The sequence below is a fragment of the Coregonus lavaretus genome (genome assembly GCF_964263955.1).
Source record: "Coregonus lavaretus genome assembly, chromosome: 29".
NCBI classification, from domain to species: Eukaryota; Metazoa; Chordata; class Actinopteri; order Salmoniformes; family Salmonidae; genus Coregonus; species Coregonus lavaretus.
Window position 1 is genome coordinate 6,339,646 of NC_140016.1, and position 20,000 is coordinate 6,359,645.

Here is a 20,000-nt window from a genome sequence, read left to right on the forward strand (position 1 = left end):
ACACATGTTAGACATAAACACACGCATGCACAAATGCACACACTGAAACAATCACACACACACACGCACGCACACGCACACACCATCTGAATAAGAGAACACACCTTCATGATACATACTTCACATTGAGCACACAGGAGGAATGGAGGAAACTATGTTGTAATAAACATGGTATCCATCACCTCATCCCCTTAGCATGGAGTTGATCTACTACCACATCTTACAATGGTAGGAAACCCACTATCACACACTCATCCTATTGAAATCAGCTCAGTCAGTAACCCTGTCAACTCACCTTTTGACATAGTCGGTGGTTGTAATCTGGTTCCTGTGACTCCTCCACTGGCTCCCTGAGTACCACAGATGGCAGAACAGACACAGGTTAGTAAGAGAGGTCCGGTCCACTAACAACCCCTAGTCCACTTGGTCCTTGTGTACATCTGATAGGATTGGACCTCTTGGCGTACAGTAATGGTATAGGTGCTGGACTGACACACTCAGGGTTGCAGGTTAAGAGGGTCACAGATTTGAGGCCCATTGGGGCTATCCCCTCTAGTTTGTTCTAGAACTGTTTCATCTCTGTCAAAAGGAGGGCCGCAGTATCCCTCCCCTCCCTTAAGGAACAGGAACATGTGATAGGCATTCCACAGTCCTGCTCCAACCATGCAGATGAGCCTGTATTACCACTTTCTACCAAACGACCAAACATACCCTCTGTCAGCCAAAGATAGATGGACAAACCCACGGCTGCACATGCACACTCACACGCACACAAATTGAAGCAAACGTAATTTCTCAACGTAGGGTCTTAGAAGCAGGGTTCGGGATGTTCATGAAAACCTGGTCCGCTTGCTCTTTCTCCCACATATTCTATTGAAATATTCTATGAAGTGGCTTAGATAGAATGGTCTGACACAAATAGTATCCTTCTCTCATCTCTAATCGAACACAAACGGTTCACTCACATTTCTCCTCAGGGAACTGAAAGCAAGTGGGAATTGTAATAAAACATTGTTAAGATTTTTCCTTATCAAACGACAGGCAAAGTTGAGCTGCTGCCAAACGGAGCGCTGCCAAATTCACTATGCAAATGACCTCCCAGTGGTAAAAAATGTTATCCTGATGCAGTAAAATCGCTCTTTTTTTCCTTCTTTTTTTTTAGGGGGGTAGATCAGCTTAATATTGCAGATAGATTGTAACTTCCATCAATGTAATTGTCTGCATCACTTCCAATCCCCTATGTTTTTTTTCTCGCAAATATATATATACATACATACACATACATATACACATACATACATATAAAAACATATACATATGTATATACATATACTTTTTAAAAAAATATTTCCCTTTATTACTTTCCAGCCCCACCACCCCTTCCCTAATTGGAGTAAACTAGTGAACAACAATGCTTAGGCCTCTACTTCCAGCTTATACATACTATATACATTTTATGGACACAGTCAATTTTACAATAATTATATTTTGTTTGTTTTTACTCATGAACTTCCTCTACTCTCAACCTCTCCGAACATTGTCATGATGTCCAACCAGTTTGTTTCTATATGCCATATCTTTCTAACTGTGCTCTTTCACAAAAGCTCTCAACCTATAACCTATATACTTATTATGGACACAGTACGCTTTACATTAGTTATCTTGATGTTATTAGTTGTTGTTATTAGTCCCATCCTTCAACTCCATTCAACACCACCCATCTATCTCTTAACACCATCCATATTGGATTTCTATTTGCCATATATTTTTCAACTGTACTGTGATTTTTTACAAAAGTTCTGAACCCTTCTATTCTCATTGTTTCTACAGATTGTAAATTGAAAATAAACATTTTTGCTAAAAGTATTATTATATTATTGATCAATTGACTATGACTTTTCAGATCACCCAGTAGTGCTATCTGCAGGGTTAGCTCCAGGTAAATATTGCAATCCTTTAGCCATTCCTGGACCTGTGTCCAAAAACAAGCTACAAATGGACAGTACCAAAACAAATGATCTAATGATTCTGCCTCTTCGCAGCAAAATCTGCAGAGCTGGGAAGATTGTATCCCCCATATAAATAACATTCTATTGGTAGCAAGAATTTTATATAATAATTTAAATTGAAAAAGTTTTGAATCCGGCATCGTTTTGCGCATCAGTTCATAAACACGATGCCATGGAATCGGTACGTCAAAAATCTCTTCCCAACTATTTTGCAATCTATATGGGACGGCTGTCAATCTTGTGGTCCTTAAATGAAACTGGTATACCTTTTTATTTATCACAATTTTCTTTAACCAATTATGTTCTTTAATGCAGACAGACAAGTTCCTTACTTTTTCCCCCTTCCACTTTCCTCTTCCATTTTTGTGGTAATGCTGCAATGATTTGGTTGTAATTTTGGGTAGAGCAGACATTTCCATATGTTTTTGTTTGCTGCATGTGCAACATAACTCCACCAGCCCTACCTATGATATCCTTTACAAAGATTATACCTTTTTTAAACATTTTTTCAAAAGATAATGGTTTTTCTATCAATTAGTATATTGGAGTTTAACCACAATATTTGTTGCATTATTTGTTCTGTCGTTTCTGGAGGATTAAATTGAAATTGCAACCAACTTTCTATGGCTTGTTTTAGAAATAGTGATATTTGGGAGATTATTTCCTTTTCAAATAACTGAAAGTGAGAGGTTGTAATCTGAATTCTCAGATAGAGTTCAGTGTGTCAAATCGGAGGGCCTGTTGTCTGGACCTATGGCAGTCTCTATGGGGGTGCCACAGGGTTCAATTCTTGGGCCAACACTTTTCTCCGTGTATATCAATGATGTCGCTCTTGCTGCTGGTGACTCTCAGATCCACCTCTACGCAGACGACACCATTTTGTATACATCTGGCCCTTCATTGGACACTGTGTTAACAAACCTCCAAACGAGCTTCAATGCCATACAACAATCCTTCAGTAGCCTTCAACTGCTCTTAAACACTAGTAAAACTAAATGCATGCTTTTCAATCGAACGCTGCTAGCACGCGCCCACCCGACTAGAATCACCACTCTCGACGGGTCTGACCTAGAGTATGTGGACAACTACAAATATCTAGGTGTCTGGTTAGACTGTAAACTCAACTTCCAGACTCACATAAAGAATCTCCAATCCAAAGTTAAATCTAGAATCGGCTTCCTATTTCGCAACAAAGCCTCCTTCACTCATGCTGCCAAACATGCCCTCGTAAAACTGACTATCCTACCGATCCTTGACTTCGGCGATGTCATTTACAAAATAGCCTCCAACACTCTACTCAGCAAATTGGATGTAGTCTATCACAGTGCCATCCGTTTTGTCTCCAAAGCCCCATACACTACCCACCACTGTGACCTGTACGCTCTTGTTGGCTGGTCCTCACTACATGTTCGTCGTCAAACCCACTGGCTCCAGGCCATCTATAAATCACTGCTAGGCAAATCCCCGCCTTATCTTAGCTCATTGGTCACCATAGCAGCACCCACCCGTAGTCTGCGCTCCAGCAGGTATATCTCTCTGGTCATTCCCAAAGCCAACACCTCCTTTGGCCGCCATTCCTTCCAGTTCTCTGCTGCCAATGACTGGAACGAATTGCAAAAATCTCTGAAGCTGGAGACTCTTATCTCCCTCAATAACTTTAAGCATCAGTTGTCAGAGCACCTTACCGATCACTGCACCTGTACACAGCCCATCTGAAATTAGCCCACCCAACTACCTCATCCCTATATTGTTATTTATTTTGCTCTTTTGCACCCCAGTATCTCTATTTGCACATAATCTCTTGCACATCTAGCATTCCAGTGTTAATACTATTGTAATTATTCTGCACTATAGCCTATTTATTGCCTTACCTCCATAACTTGCTACATTTGCACACACTGTATATATATTTTCTGTTGTATTTCTGACTTTATGTTTTTTTTTTACCCCATATGTAACTCTGTGTTGTTTTTATTGCACTACTTTGCTTTATCTTGGCCAGGTCGCAGTTGTAAATGAGAACCTGTTCTCAACTGGCTTACCTGGTTAAATAAAGGTGAAATAAAAAAATAAAAAAAATAAAAAATAAATAAAGGGAAAAAGGCCTTTTTTGAACATTGGGTGAGACAATCTTACTAATTTGCTAGAGAACCAGTTCAGATTTAAGTATAACTTTTGTATGACTGAAGCTTTTAATGATAGGTCTAAACTACATGGTAATGTAGAAATTGTATGTTTTAGTGATCCAATATGTAATATAGTACATTTATCATAATTTGGTTGTAATCCAGAGAGGTTGGAAAATGTATCTAGATCCTCTATGAGGCTGTGGAGGGATTCAAGTTGTGGATCTAAAAGAAAACATGAATCATCAGCGTACAATGACACCTTTGTTTTTAAGCCCTGGATTTCTAATCCCTTGATATTATTGTTGGATCTGATTTTAATAGCTAACATTTCGATGGCCATAATAAATAGATATGCCGATAGTGGACAACCTTGTTTCACTCCTCTTGACAGTTTAAAACTTTCAGAGAAATAGCCATTATTTCCTATTTTACACCTAGGGTTACTATACATGATTTTAACCCATTTTATAAGAGATTCTCCAAAATTCAAATGCTCCAGGCATTTATATATAAACCCCAGTCGTACTTTATCAAATGCCTTTTCGAAGTCTGCTATGAATAGCAGGCCTGGTTTCCCAGATTTTTCAGTGTTCTATTGTTTCCAGTACTTGCCTTATATTATCTCCAATGTATCGCCCATGTAAAAAACATGTCTGATTAGAATGAATAATTTCCGACAATACCTTTTTAATTCTATGCGCTTTACATTTTGCTAGAATTTCTGCATCACAACACTGAAGTGTAAGGGGCCTCCAATGTTTTAAATGGACTGGATCTTTATATTTTCCACTTGTATCCTGTTTCAGTAATAATGTAAAATCGCTCTTTCCGAATATCTTCTGGCGGTGTTGACAGACTTAATAGACTGAAGGCTTAGATACTGTATCGATCATACATGATACACACCAGTCTACAAACGATACATTTGACATGATACACACCAGTCTACAAACGATACATTTGACATGATACACACCAGTCTACAAAACGATACATTTGACATGATACACACCAGTCTACAAACGATACATTTGACATGATACACACCAGTCTACAAAACGATACATTTGACATGATACACACCACCAGCACACACACACGTTAAATGAGAAATGATAAGCTACGGTAAGGGAGCAACAGGATGGAAACTCTTCTGACAGACAGGCGGTGATCATGGTGAGCAAACAAGGCAGTGAGTATAATGGTTCTGAGAGGACAAACAGACTGCCTGACAACCATCACACGTCTGTCTGAGGAGTTAGCATAACATAAACAGTTAGCATAGGATATGATTGATTCAAAAAGTGAGGGTCAAGAAACATTTACATTTTAGTCATTTAGCAGACGCTCTTATCCAGAGCGACTTACAGTTAGTTGGTGCATACATTATTATATATATATTTTTTTTCATACTGGCCCCCTGTGGGAATCAAACCCACAACCCTGGCGTTGCAAACGCCATGCTCTACCAACTGAGCTACATCCCTGCCGACCATTCCCCCCCCCCTACCCTGGGCCAATTGTGCGCCGCCCCATGGGTCTCCCGGTAGCGGCCGGCTACGACAGAGCCTGGATTTGAACCAGGATCTCTAGTGGCACAGCTAGCACTGCGATGCAGTGCCTTAAACCACTGCACCACTCAAAACAATGTCAAGAAGAGAGAATCCACATTCTAAACCCCGACAAACATGGCACATACTAAACTAATAAGTACCTAGATGGAAATGAGAATAAAAAAGTACCTACTTTCACTGGATACTGTATCCACAGACGGTCTCCCAAACTGTAGAGAATTCCACACAGTAGATTGAGAGCAGGTGAGAGAGAACAGTATGGGTAAAGACTGATAGGTGTGTGTCTGTGAGCAGAGAGAGGGAAAGTGTTTTCTGTGTGACAAGCTGACAGGTGTTTGAACAGGTACGGGCGTGGACACAGACTAGCTCAGCCAGTCAGAGAGGCTACGCCACCACCCGGGGTAAGGGTGGGGGTGGGTGGGTGTGTGTGTGTGTGTGTGTGTGTGTGGACGTGTTTAAGTAGGTCCTGTGTAGCTCAGTTGGTAGAGAATGGCGTTTGCAACGCCAGGGTTGTGGGTTCGTTTCCCACGGGGGGCCGGTATGAAAATGTATGCACTCACTAACTGTAAGTTGCTCTGGATAAGAGCGTCTGCTAAATGACTAAAATGTAAATGTATACTTGGTGGGGACCAGAAGTCCCCACAAGAGTAGTAAACAAACCAATATTTGACCAACTGGGGACATTTTGTTAGTCCCCACAAGGTCAAAAGCTATTTCTAGGGGGTTTAGGGTTAAGGTTAGAATTAGTGTTAGGGTTAGAATTAGGTTTAGGAGTTAGGGTTGGTTTTAGGGTTAGGTTTTGGGGTTAAGGGTTAGGGAAAATAGGATTTTGAATGGGACTGAATTTTGTGTCCCCAAAAAGTTAGTTGTACTAAACTCGCTCTCTGTGTGTGTGTGTGTGTGTGTGTGTGTGAGAGAGAGAGAGAGAGAGAGAGAGAGAGAGAGAGACAAAGACAAAGACATCAGAGACAAAGACATCAACCAACACAATCAGAGACATCAACACATCTGAGAACAGTGACTGTAGCTATTCTCTAACAATTGGGTGACACTTTCAAGTCTAATGTACTTCAAAGTGTTTCACAATCCCAAAGCAAACACCAGAACTGCTATTTGCTTTGTAATGATATGAGTTCAATACGCCTCTCTATTTCTATTTCAAACTAGAGGCAATTATGTTCTAGCCCCATTAAAACATGCCTCATCTCGATAGGGTCTGTTTAAGTTAATAGCAGTCTGGTTAACACGGTCAGTCAGCTGACCTATGAATGGGTAAACCATGGGACCATGAGGTGAAGACGTAGGCAGAACAGGGTGTTAGCTCACAGATGATAGCCATCCGTGTGTGTGTGTGTGTGTGTGTGTGTGTGTGTGTGCTTGCGTGTGCCCATGCGTGTGTGTGTGTGAGTGATGACACACTTTCTCAGAACACCTGCGTCCAACAACTATGATCTGCTCCAAAGCGGTTGTCAATAGCAACATAATAGAGGAACTCTCAAAATGACTGTCCACACCAGATACTGTACTAAGTTTACAGTACATAACCCCACCCCTATTTAGTTACAGAAACAATCACACACATAGCGTGCATACATTTACCCAGCCTTTTTCAAATGGAATAGGGTGGGGACTTGGGAGGAATGTCACAATGCAACTTTCAGGGACATTCATTTACACATTACTGTCTCTTTACTCAGCCATGCAGGTTCACTGTAGTAGAGAGAGTAAGGATGAGGAAACTGGTTGGTTTTAGTGCCAAAGTTTCACTTCAGCTGATAGTCAGTGTAAACTGTGAAGTCTATTGTACCTCATTGCTCTTCTCAACCCCCCTCATCCCGCTCTCTCTCCCTCTCTCTCCCCCTCCCGCTCTCTCTCCCTCTCTCTCCCCCTCTCGCTCTCTCTCCCTCCCTCTCTCTCTCTTCCTTGCTCTCTGAGGGGTAAACCAGTTGAACAGCTCAGCCCAGCAGCAGTCTCACCATGGCCCATTATACTGGAAGTATTGTCAGGCATTTCAACCTAACCACCGCCCTCCATCGCTTTCTCCCTCTTTCTCTCTCTCTCCCGCCATTACATTTTAGTCATTTTAGCAGACGCTCTTATCCAGTGACTTACAGTTAGTGAGTGCATACATTTTTCATACTCTCTCTGTCTCCCTCCTTCACCACACCAACAAGATAATGTGTGGTAGCACATCTGAACACTCCCCCCCCCCTCCCGCCCCGCCCGCTCTCCCTCTCTCCCACCAGGTATCTCATTTTAACCCCTCTCTCTCCTTCCCTCACCACACCAACAGGTGGAATGCCAAACATGCACCAAAAGCCACTCTCCCTGGCCCTGTCACTAAGTGCCACAGTTAAAGTCACTGTGATTGACCTTTTTTTTTTATTTTATTTTTATGCCATTTAGCAGACGCTTTTATCCAAAGCGACTTACAGTCATGCGTGCATACATTTTTGTGTATGGGTGGTCCCGGGGATCGAACCCACTACCTTGACGTTACAAGCGCCGTGCTCTACCAGCTGAGCTACAGAGGACCACTATAAGATGCTTTGACGCTAATGCACCGAAACGATACCTTTCACTGTGATCAGCTTTAATAAGTGTTACAGGGTAAGTTTATGAGAGGAAATCATGTCATTGTGACAGTAAGACAGCTGGAATGTAGAAAAGGGAGGATGACGGAGAGAGAGAGAGAGAATAGTTGCCCATCCCTTTCTGTTCTGTGAACTACTGTTCTATGACATACAGTACCAGTCAAAAGTTTGGACACACCTACTCAGTCAAGGGTTTTTCTTTATTTTTACTATTTTCTACATTGTAGAATAATAGTGAAGACATCAAAATTATGAAATAACACATATGGAATCATGTAGTAACCAAAGAAGTGTTAAACAAATCAAAATATATTTTAGATTCTTCAAAGTAGCCACCCTTTGCCTTGATGACAGCTTTGCACACTCTTGGCATTCACTCAACCAGCTTCATGAGGAATGCTTTTCCAACAGTCTTGAATGAGTTCCCACATATGCTGAGCACTTGTTGGCTGCTTTTCCTTCACTCTGCGTTCCAAATCATCCCAAACCATCTCAATTGGGTTGAGGTCGGGGGATTGTGGAGGCCAGGTCATCTGATGCAGCACTCCAACACTCTCATTCTTGGTAAAATAGCCCTTACACAGCCTGGAGGTGTGTTGGGTCATTGTCCTGTTGAAAAACAAATGATAGTCCCATTAAGCCCAAACCAGATAGGATGGCGTATCACTGCAGAATGCTGTGGTAGCCGTGCTGGTTAAGTGTGCCTTGAATTCTAAATAAATCACAGACAGTGTCACCAGCAAAGCACCCCCATACCATAACACCTCCTCCTCCATGCTTCACGGTGGGAACCACACATGCGGAGATCATCCGTTCACCTACTCACAAAGACACGGCGGTTGAAACCAAAAATCTCACATTTGGACAGATTTCCACCGATCTAATGTCCATTGCTTGTGTTTCTTGGCCCAAGCAAGTCTCTTCTTGTTATTGGTGTCCTTTATTAGTGGTTTCTTTGCAGCAATTTGACCATGAAGGCCTGATTCACGCGGTCTCCTCTGAACAGTTGATGTTGAGATGTGTCTGTTACTTGAACTCTGTGAAGCATTTATTTGGCCTGCAATTTCTGAGGCTGGTAACTCTAATGAACTTTTATCCTCTGCAGCAGAGGTAAGTATGGGTCTTCCATTCCTGTGGTGGTCCTCATGAGAGCCAGTTTCATCATAGCGCTTGATGGTTTTTGCAACTGTACTTGAAGAAACTTTCACAAAGTTCTTGACAATTTCCAGATTGACTGACCTTCATGTCTTAAAGTAATGATGGACTGTCGTTTCTCTTTGCTTATTTTAGCTGTTCTTGCCATAATATGGACTTGGTCTTTTACCAAATAGGGCTATCTTCTGTATACCACCCCTTCCTTGTCACAACACAACTGATTGGCTCAAACACATTAAGGAAAGAAATTCCACAAATTAACAAGGCACACCTGTTAATTGAAATGCATTCCAGGTGACTACCTCATGAAGCTGGTTGAGAGAATGCCAGGAGTGTGCAAAGCTGTCATCAAGGCAAAGGGTGAAATATATTTTGATTTGTTTAACACTTTTTTGGTTACTACATGATTCCATATGTGTTATTTCCTAGTTTTAATGTCTTCACTATTATTCTACAATGTAGAAAATGGTTAAAAAATTAAGAAAAACCCTTGAATGAGTAGGTGTGTCCAAAATTTTGACTGGTACTGTACATTGCAATACAGTTTGTCTTTGTCTTAAATACACATCATACTAACATTAATCCTGTGATATCGGCTTTGGAAAAAATAAGGGCGGGGCTTGCCTGAGTCATGGTGGATAAATGCTTCAAAACATGCAAACATTTGTCTTTAGCTAACTAGATTTTCTAATGAGGGTAAACAAACGTTATATTATATGTTGACAATGTTGGTTAATATACAAACACATTCTTTCTAAGTGTTTTAATAAACAAACTGTGCAATGTTTAGATTTAGGAATGTATAACACATTTTATTTGAAGTGAACAAACTGCATGGTTGCTTGTGATTTGTATAAGAGAACATAAACAAGATAGCTGTAAAGGGAAAACAGTCACAGTAAATGTTTCACTCATACATCAAAATTAGTGTTTGTGAATAATGGCAAGAGGAAGTGCTGGAAACATCTCCATGTTAGATTGTGTATTCACATTCCACATAGAGAAGAAATGTGTGCTGCTCTCTATTGGTGAAGACAGGTACTGAAGCCAGGCAAAAATGGAGTACTGAAAGTTCTAGAAAAGGTGAGTGTTCACAGATCCTCATACAGGCCTACAGACATTATGAGAGAACACACTCATTTCAAAGGCTCATTCCCCCAGTTAGTATTATGGGACAAAAAATATGTGAGTTTGAAAATAACTTTTTTTTAACCTAACGAACAAGTCTTAAGACACTGGTGAGAGAATGAAACACAGTCCATCCCCTTGGGGTTGAATCTTAACTTGAGAACTGTACTGAGAACTGTACACAACTCCCAGCTTAATGTTTTTATCCCATTGACATCAGTGCATGATTTTACTAAAATGACCAAGTTATGTGCATAGATCTCAAGTTAGGATTCAGCCGTGAGGCTCCATATCACTAGCCTCGAATCCAAGCTGATACGATCCATTTCACCATTGTTTCACAGAGCATATCAGTTTGGTTTCCAGGCTACCATCATGCTCCATGTCGTAGATGAGGATAGCTCTCCACCGTGCGTCTGATCCCGTCCTTTAGACTAACCACAGGCTTGTACCCCATGTCCTGCTTGGCTCTGGAGCAGCTGTAGAAGTGGTGTGTACCTGCCAGGGCCACCCTCATGGGGGTGAAGGTGGGTTTGAAGGCCACTAGGGGGCGTAGTAACAGGGACAGCAGCCACAGCAGCAAAGCCAGCCCGTAGACTAGTGTGTAGGGAAGGTGGTAGCGCGGAGCAGCGTAGCCCAGACCTACTAGAATATCTGCCATGAAGTCCCAGAACCGGACAGGCTCGTCATTAGTGATGTGGTATGCCTGGAGGGGGAGGAAGACCAGTCAATACAGATTGATAAAATCTTAAATGTTGACAGAGTTAGGGTTGACAAAGTTAAGACATTACTATTCTGTAGTCATACATTAGTTAGAACCTAATCTCGTCCAACTGCCAGCTCTTTCTTTTTCGAACAGTCTGGTTTCACAGCGCCTCAGAAAGAGACTTGATCGGAGCGGGAAAATCCCACTGGATTTTCATTGGCTGATCTCTCAGTCCCATCACCATCTTGCACTGGGATGGGCAACTTTGATGGGGGTGGGGCCACAACAAATCAGAACTCATGAGGGGCCGCAGCGGCTCGCGGGTCTGTGTACTAAATTATATTTTACAGCCCTCTAACCAATTGTACAATTATGTGTGTTTTTTCACGTTATTTGTAATTTATTCTGTACATAATGTTTCTGCTACCAAAAATAGCTTCTGGATATCAGGACAGCGATTACTCACCTCATATTGGACAAATATGTTTTATTAAAAGGGGCCCAAATCCCCGTCATTCGGCCCAAATCCCCGTCATTCGCATGAGAAAGAGACAGAGATATCGTGGACGTAGGTCGGGGTGCCTTGTAAGGATCCGACGGCGAGCGAGTAAACTGCCGCTCCCATCAATCCTATTAACCAATGTTCAATCATTTGAAAATAAATTGGATGACCTAAGATTACGGTTATCCTACCAACGGGACATTAAAAACTGTAATATCTTATGCTTCACCGAGTAGTGGCTGAACGACGACATGGATAACATACAGCTAGCGGGCTATACGCTACATCGGCAGGATAGAACGGCTGACTCCGGTAAGACAAGGGGTGGCGGTCTGTGTATGTTTGTAAACAACAGCTGGTGCACACAATCTAATACTAAGGAGGTCTCAAGGTTTTGCTCGCCTGAGGTAGAGTATCTCATGATAAGCTGTAGACCACACTATTTACCAAGAGAGTTTTCATCTATATTTTTCGTAGCTGTCTATTTACCACCACAAACCGATGCTGGCACTAAGATTTCACTCAATGAGCTGTATAAGGCCACAACTAAACAGGAAAACGCTCATCCAGAGGCAGCGCTCCTAGTGGCCGGGGACTTTAATGTAGGGAAACTTAAATCCGTTCTACCTAATTTCTACCAGCATGTTAAATGTGCAACCAGAGGGAAAAAAACTCTAGACCACCTTTACTCCACACACAGAGACGTACAAAGCTCTCCCTCGCCCTCCATTTGGCAAATCTGACCATAACTCTATCCTCCTGATTCCTGCTTATAAGCAAAAACTAAAGCAGGAAGCACCAGTGACTCAGTTAATAAGGAAGTGGTCAGATGACGCAGATGCTAAGCTACAGGACTGTTTTGCTAGCACAGACTGGAACATGTTCCGGGATTCTTCAGATAGCATTGAGGAGTACACCACATCAGTCAATGGCTTCATCTATAAGTGCATTGATGCCTTAGTCCCCACAGTGACCGTACGTACATACCCCAACCAGAAGCCATGGATTACAGGCAACATCCGCACTGAGCTAAAGGGTAGAGCTGCCGCTTTCAAGGAGCGGGACTCTAACCCGGACGCTATGCCCTCCGACGAACCATCAGACAGGCAAAGAGTCAATACAGGACTAAGATTGAATCGTACTACGCCGGCTCTGACGCTCGTCGGATGTGGCAGGGCTTGAAAACTATTAAAGACTACAAAGGGAAGCACAGCTGCGAGCTGCCCAGTGACACAAGCCTACCAGACGAGCTAAATCACTTCTATGCTTGCTTCGAGGCAAGCAACACTGAAGCATGCATGACAGCATCAGCTGTTCCGGATGACTATGTGATCACACTCTCCGTAGCCGATGTGAGTAAGACTTTTAAGCAGGTCAACATTCAACAAGGCCGCAGGGCCAGACGGATTACCAGGACGTGTACTCCGAGCATGTGCTGACCAACTGGCAGTGTCTTCACTGACATTTTCAACATGTCCCTGACTGAGTCTGTAAAACCAACATGTTTCAAGCAGACCACCATAGTCCCTGTGCCAAATAACTCTAAGGTAACCTGCCTAAATGACTACCGACCCGTAGCACTCACATCTATAGCCATGAAGTGCTTTGAAAGGCTGGTCATGGCTCACATCAACACCATTATCCCAGAAATCCTAGACCCACTTAATTTGCATACCGCCCAACAGATCCACAGATGATGCAATCTCTATTGCACGCCACACTGCCCTTTCCCACCTTGACAAGAGGAATACCTATGTGAGAATGCTATTCATTGACTACAACTCAGCGTTCAACACCATAGTGCCCTCAAAGCTCATCACTAAGCTAAGGACCCTGGGACTAAACACCTCCCTCTGCATCTGGATCCTGGACTTCTTGACGGGCCGCCAGGTGGTAAGGGTAGGTAACAACACATCTGCCACGCTCCTCAACACGGGGGCCCCTCAGGGGTGCGTGCTCAGTCCCCTCCTGTACTCTCTGTTCACCCATGACTGCATGGCCAGGCACGACTCCAACACCATCATTAAGTTTGCAGATGACACAACAGTGGTAGGCCTGATCACCGAAAACGATGAGACAACCTATAGGGAGGAGGTCATAGACCTGGCCGTGTGGTGCCAGGACAACAATCTCTCCCTCAACGTGATCAAGACAAAGGAGATGATTGTGGACTACAGGAAAAAAAAAAAGAGGACTGAGCACGCCCCCATTCTCATCGACGGGGCTGTAGTGGAACAGGTTGAGAGCTTCAAGTTCCTTGGTGTCCACATCACCAACAAACTATCATGGTCCAAACAGTCGTGAAGAGGGCACGACAAAGCCTATTCCCCCTCAGGAGACTGAAAAGATTTGGCATGGGTCCTCAGATCCTCAAAAAGTTATACAGCTGAACCATCGAGAGCATCCTGACTGGTTGTATCACTGCCTGGTATGGCAACTGCTCGGCCTCCGACCCCAAGGCACTACAGAGGGTAGTGCGTACGGCCCAGTACATCACTGGGGCCAAGCTTCCTAGACTGTTCTCTCTGCTACCGCACGGCAAGCGGTACCGGAGCGCCAATTCTAGGTCCAAAAGGCTTCTTAACAGCTTCTACCCCTAAGCCACAAGACTCCTGAACAGCTAATCATGGCTACCCGGACTATTTGCATAAAATAACAATAGCAAGGCTATATACAGGGGTTACCGGTACAGAGTCAATGTGCGGGGGCACCGGTAGTAATTGAGCATGGGACGAGGTTAGTTTGAACCCAACAAATATTGTGTGAGTTCGAAAGGCATCTCTTTCTTCGAACACGGAACAGTTGACCCCATTGGTCATCATCATCATCATCATACAGTCGTACAGAGCAAGCAGGTCTACCGTATGAGCTAGACCATATAGAGGGTTCCTACCTTGCCACAGATAGGAGACTCTGGCCTCAGACTCTCAGCTGCCAGGATGTGTCCATGAACCACATTGTCCACAAAGGTGAAATCCACCAGGTTAGAACCATCACTACAGAGACAGAGAGAAAGAGAGACAGCGAGAGAGAGAGACAGAGAGACAGAGAGACAGCGAGAGAGAGAGAGAGAGAGAAAGAGAGACAGCGAGAAAGAGAGACAGCGAGAAAGAGAGACAGCGAGACAGCGAGACAGCGAGAGAGAGAGAGAGAACAGAAAGAGGTAGACAGAGAGACAATATCAACTAGGACAGCCCCATATCCTTAAAACATTAACTTTGGTTGATCCCACTATGTCTAGGGAAGAGTCGATGTTTCATTCCAGTTCTGTGTATGACTGACTGACCCGATGATGAACTTCATCTTGCCCCTGCGTGCCGTGTCGACCAGGATAGGCACCAGCTGGGGGTCCCGGGGGCCGAAGATACCGTGAGGTCGGATGGCCACCGTCAGGAGACCCTTCTCTTTGTCACAGGCCTTCAGAACCAGCTGAGACACCACAGAGAGACAAGATGGAGAAAAAGGATAACATTAATTATTTCATGTGGAGCAGATGTGGAGTTTGTAGAATGTATGTAACATGTAGGTATGTAGCCAGCATCAATGTCTTCATGTGTAGGCAAGTTCTCTCCCCTAGCAATGCTCTGGTACCATTAACATAACTATGATAAGGCTATTCTACAGATAAGGCTCTTCTACAAAATAAACAAGCTTCTCCTGTTTTATATTGGTCTCTGTGTAGTGGTGTCCTCACCTTCTCCTGTTCTACCTTGGTCTCTGTGTAGTGGTGTGCTCACCTTCTCCTGTTCTATCTTGGTCTCTGTGTAGTAGTGTCCTCACCTTCTCCTGTTCTATCTTGGTCTCTGTGTAGTGGTGTCCTCACCTTCTGCTGTTCTATCTTGGTCTCTGTGTAGTAGTGTCCTCACCTTCTCCTGTTCTATCTTGGTCTCTGTGTAGTGGTGTCCTCACCTTCTCCTGTTCTATCTTGGTCTCTGTGTAGTGGTGTCCTCACCTTCTCCTGTTCTATCTTGGTCTCTGTGTAGTAGTGTCCTCACCTTCTCCTGTTCTATCTTGGTCTCTGTGTAGTGGTGTCCTCACCTTCTCCTGTTCTATCTTGGTCTCTGTGTAGTGGTGTCCTCACCTTCTCCTGTTCTATCTTGGTCTCTGTGTAGTAGTGTCCTCACCTTCTCCTGTTCTATCTTGGTCTCTGTGTAGTGGTGTCCTCACCTTCTCCTGTTCTATCTTGGTCTCTGTGTAGTAGTCGATGGGCTTCTTGGCATAGGGAAGGTCTTCTCTCCCATCCTTGATGTCTGTTCCTTCAAACACCACACTGGCACTGCTGGTCAGTACCACTTTCTACAGTAGACAGACAGAACTGACGATCAGTAATTATATCACCTTAACTGTTAGTCCCCTATACCGACTATCTATTTACTAGATCAGTAATTACATCAAAGAAGGGAGAATGTCCAAGTATTTTAACAGAGCATTTCTTTCATTGAATTGAGTCAGTCTTTATTGTAATATCTTGTATGACACACCTGTCTGTCCAATAACAACTCTATACTGCCCCCTACCTGTACTCCAGCCTCAGTGCAGGCCTGTAGGACAGTCTGTGTCCCTTGGATGTTGACTCTCTGGAACAAAGCCTTGTCATCACTGGCTGGGGCTGGAGAGGCACAGTGGAACACCAGGGAGACATCTTGGAGGGCTGTTAGGAGAGCCTGGGATAGGTACACATACACACAATGATGTTCAGATGCAGACACACATAGAACGCACACAAAAGCAAACACGAAGACACACACAGTTCAAAGGCCATAGACCATAACTAGGTCATATAGCAGGCCCCAAACGGCTCAGTGCACAGACTCTTCATAGACAGACAGACTCACCTGTTTGTCACAGAGGTCTCCCTGGTGGAAGGTAACGCCAGGTAGTTCGTAGCTCTGTCTGATGTCAAACACGGAGACAGTGTAGCCCTTATCCAATAGCTTCTCTACCAGGTGTCTACCCAGGAACCCAGAGCCTCCTATCACTGCACACCGCTTACTGCTCTGTAGAGGGATAGAGGCACAACATTCAGTAAAGAGACAACAAAATAAACACTATGATACAATGAAACACCGACAACCACAAGACATATGAGAAGAACAAATACACCGCTGAACATGTGGCATATAGCTCAGAATTTGATATTTTCTACAAACTGCCGCGCACTCACCGGTCGTATGCGCGTGGCCATGGCAAACTGCAGGTGAGTTGTCGGTGTCGGGAGACAAACTGGCAGAGAAAATACAGTATTTGGTTAAATGTTCCCTCGTTCGAAAACATTTTGACAAGATCATGTCACATGGACAATTGAAGCATGATGAAGACTACAAGTAAACACCTTTAGTCTATTTCGAGACAAGTTTACAATATAAAGACACTGTAATATGCTATCAAATAAGTGAACATGCTTATCGTTTACCAGTTTTCTGTTTTGCAACAGTATGTATTGACCCGCGCACAAATAATAAACCCTGTATCAGCTGAGCGCGAGAGGCGCTCTCGTTGGGTGGACTGGAGTTTGGGTGTAAAGGTGGCATGCTCGAAGAGCCAATGGAGTGGAGCCTACGTCAAAGAACGCCACTGCTCTGACCAACCGGGACATAGCCACAGTGAGACCACACCCACAGTGGGTAGAGAATGAACGCACCTAAACCTGATCCTGTATCTGTTTTTATATTTCACACACCTCGGTTTGAGATGAGTTGGCGCACGGAGAACAGATTCTGGATCAGAGATTCAACGATCAATCCAGCCAATTGTCGTATAGCGTTTTATACCACATGTCGTCAACAACCAATAATCTTCTCGCCCGACTAGGTGTACTCGATTTAGCTTGCTCAGCACGTTCGTACGAATTGTTTAAATTCTGAATGTTCTATTTTGCACACCCGGAGTGTAGATTGAGCTAAATGAAGTGCGCATTCACAGGCACTGATCAAAATGATTATAGCACTGACTGAATACTGCGCTCATTGACTGGAAATCTTCATTTTCTATTCTTAATGTATTACTCAAACATTATATTAACCCTATTTTAACATTGTAATATGCTCGGCTGATAATAACTGCATGTCTGTAATAAACGGTCCGTTTTTCTGTCTATGATCTCATCTCTGCCTGGATGATAGGAGGAGAGAGAGGGGCGACATCAACACATTAGACAGAACACTCTTCAGTAAATCTACGGTTCTCTTGTTGCTGTCTTCGCAAAAAGTGATCATCTGAAATGGTGAGTATGCCCATGCCAGAGCGCAATGAACGGTTTTGCAGTTCTGTTTTGATGCTCCTTGTGCTTCTGCTACAAGTTACAAAAGGACTCCATACACTGAGGCTACCACAACCTGTATTAACCCTAACTGGCTGTGCGAGAGGAATGGAAGCTCCCGAGTGGCGCAGCGGTCTAAGGCACTGCATCTCAGTGCTTGAGGCGTCACTACAGACCCCCTGGTTCGATTCCAGGCTGTATCACAACCGGCCGTGATTGGGAGTCCCATAGGGCGGCGCACAATTGGCTCAGCGTCGTCCGGGTGTGGCCGGTGTAGGCCGTCATTGTAAATAAGAATGTATTCTTAACTGACTTGCCTAGTTAAATAAAAAGTGCATATTATCTGATAGAGCTAATAATGGAATATGAAAAAAGCAATGATGCATATTTTCCCAAATCCTGAAAGCATTCCTTCTGTTGTATTCCTTCTGTTTTATTCCTTCTGTTGCATTCCTTCTTTAGGACTGGTCATGTTTTTTTAAATTACATAAATTGTCTCCCTATTTATGCCATGTTTCCCCGAAGCTATCTGACTTTACATTGAAATGGCCCTATGCAGATACAAGATGACTTGTCTATAAAGATCAATTGAAATCACACCCTTCTAAGGCTTTCCCTGGCTGCATCTCAATAGTCTAAAATAGCTGGACTGAAGGAGATTAGACAAGGAATCTACTTATCACCATTGAGATGCGCCCATCAACCCTTAATGTGCTTCCTTGTTGCCATCGATAGGCGACCATTGTAAAGAGGCCGTCCCTGGGTCCGGTCCCTCCCCCCAGGAAGAAGTCCAGCCCAAAGTCGGAGGTCACTGAGGAGCTGAAACAGGAGATCAGAGAGGCCTTTGAACTTTTTGACACCGACGCCTCCGGACACATTGATGTCAAGGAGCTAAAGGTCAGGGGGCAGAGGTTCAGGGTTAGGGGTTATGCACAGGGACAGTGTTTGTGTAACATGATGTACTACAGTACCCATAATGCTTATTAATACAGTGTTGGTCAATAATAATAATAATAATAATTAGTCATTTAGCAGACGCTCTTATCCAGAGCGACTTACAGGAGCAATTAGGGTTAAGTGCCTTGCTCAAGGGCACATCGACAGATTTTTCACCTAGTCGGCTCGGGGATTAGAACCAGCGACCTTTCGGTTACTGGCACAACGCTCTTAACCACTAAGCTACCTGCCGCCCATACAAATGTCAACAAAGGTAGTCCTGGGGAGCTACGGGGTGTGCAAGCTTTTGTTCCAACTCAACACTAACACACCTGATTTTAACCAACTCTTCTGTTTTTATCTATCTATCTATCTATCTATCTATCTATCTATCTATCTATCTATCTATCTATCTATCTATCTATCTATCTATCTATCTATCTATCTATCTATCTCTCTCTCTCTCTCTCTCTCTCTCTCTAGGTTGCTATGAGGGCGCTTGGGTTTGAGCCAAAGAAAGAGGAGATTAAGAGGATGATAACAGAGGTGGATAAGGACGGAACAGGAAAGATCTCCTTCTCTGATTTCCTCACCGTCATGACTCAGAAGATGGTAAGAAAAACAACATAGTGAACACTGTCAGTGCTTGTAACATAACATTGCAATTTAGCAACCAAAAAAATGTGATGGGAGTTGTACATTTTAGTTCACAAATATACAGTGTATTATGTTGTATTACGGGGTGTTTTAGTGATATTGTATCACCATGCTGTATTGTGTTACAGTGTATTGTATTACAGTGAATTGTATTACATTACATTACATTGAGTTGTAACTGTTACTGTCTACCCACCCAGACTGAGAAGGATTCTAAGGAGGAGATACTGAAAGCATTCCGTCTGTTTGATGATGATGAAACTGGGAAGATCTCCTTCAGGAACCTGAAGAGGGTCGCCAAGGAACTAGGAGAGAACCTGACTGACGAGGAACTGCAGGTGAGACATATGT

General features: G+C 43.4%; 3 protein-coding genes across 4 annotated transcripts in view; 1 reads left to right on the forward strand and 2 right to left on the reverse strand.

Moving 5' to 3' along the window:
- The window catches only part of LOC311104991 (uncharacterized protein), a gene marked incomplete at its 5' end in the record, with an annotated part of 13,387 nt that extends 12,849 nt beyond the window's left edge, over positions 1-538 (reverse strand). The window contains 2 exons of the mRNA XM_084146977.1: positions 296-350; positions 439-538. Of these exons, the coding sequence (XP_084003103.1) occupies positions 296-350; positions 439-538 (155 nt within the window). The remainder of the gene's footprint in view (positions 1-295; positions 351-438) is intronic.
- A 9,708-nt stretch (positions 539-10,246) lies between these two features.
- Positions 10,247-17,290, reverse strand: LOC311105286 (sterol-4-alpha-carboxylate 3-dehydrogenase, decarboxylating-like). 2 transcript variants are annotated; one of them, XM_084147379.1, is made up of 8 exons: positions 17,211-17,290; positions 16,962-17,020; positions 16,633-16,794; positions 16,315-16,461; positions 15,965-16,093; positions 15,084-15,226; positions 14,691-14,793; positions 10,247-11,295 (listed from the first exon to the last, which is right to left on the reverse strand). In XM_084147379.1, exons 2-8 carry the CDS (start codon positions 16,980-16,982, stop codon positions 10,963-10,965), a joined length of 1,038 nt encoding a protein of 345 aa, XP_084003505.1. In that variant the 5' UTR covers positions 16,983-17,020; positions 17,211-17,290; the 3' UTR covers positions 10,247-10,962. The 2 variants fall into 2 exon arrangements, with proteins under 2 accessions (XP_084003505.1, XP_084003504.1); XM_084147378.1 differs by lacking the exon at positions 17,211-17,290 and having other exon boundaries at positions 16,962-17,063.
- LOC311104992 (uncharacterized protein) overlaps positions 16,981-20,000 on the forward strand; it is a gene marked incomplete at its 5' end in the record, with an annotated part of 4,268 nt that continues 1,248 nt past the window's right edge. Inside the window, 5 exons of the mRNA XM_084146978.1 lie at positions 16,981-16,994; positions 17,322-17,400; positions 18,792-18,953; positions 19,476-19,604; positions 19,850-19,987. Coding sequence (XP_084003104.1) covers positions 16,981-16,994; positions 17,322-17,400; positions 18,792-18,953; positions 19,476-19,604; positions 19,850-19,987 — 522 coding nt within the window. The remainder of the gene's footprint in view (positions 16,995-17,321; positions 17,401-18,791; positions 18,954-19,475; positions 19,605-19,849; positions 19,988-20,000) is intronic.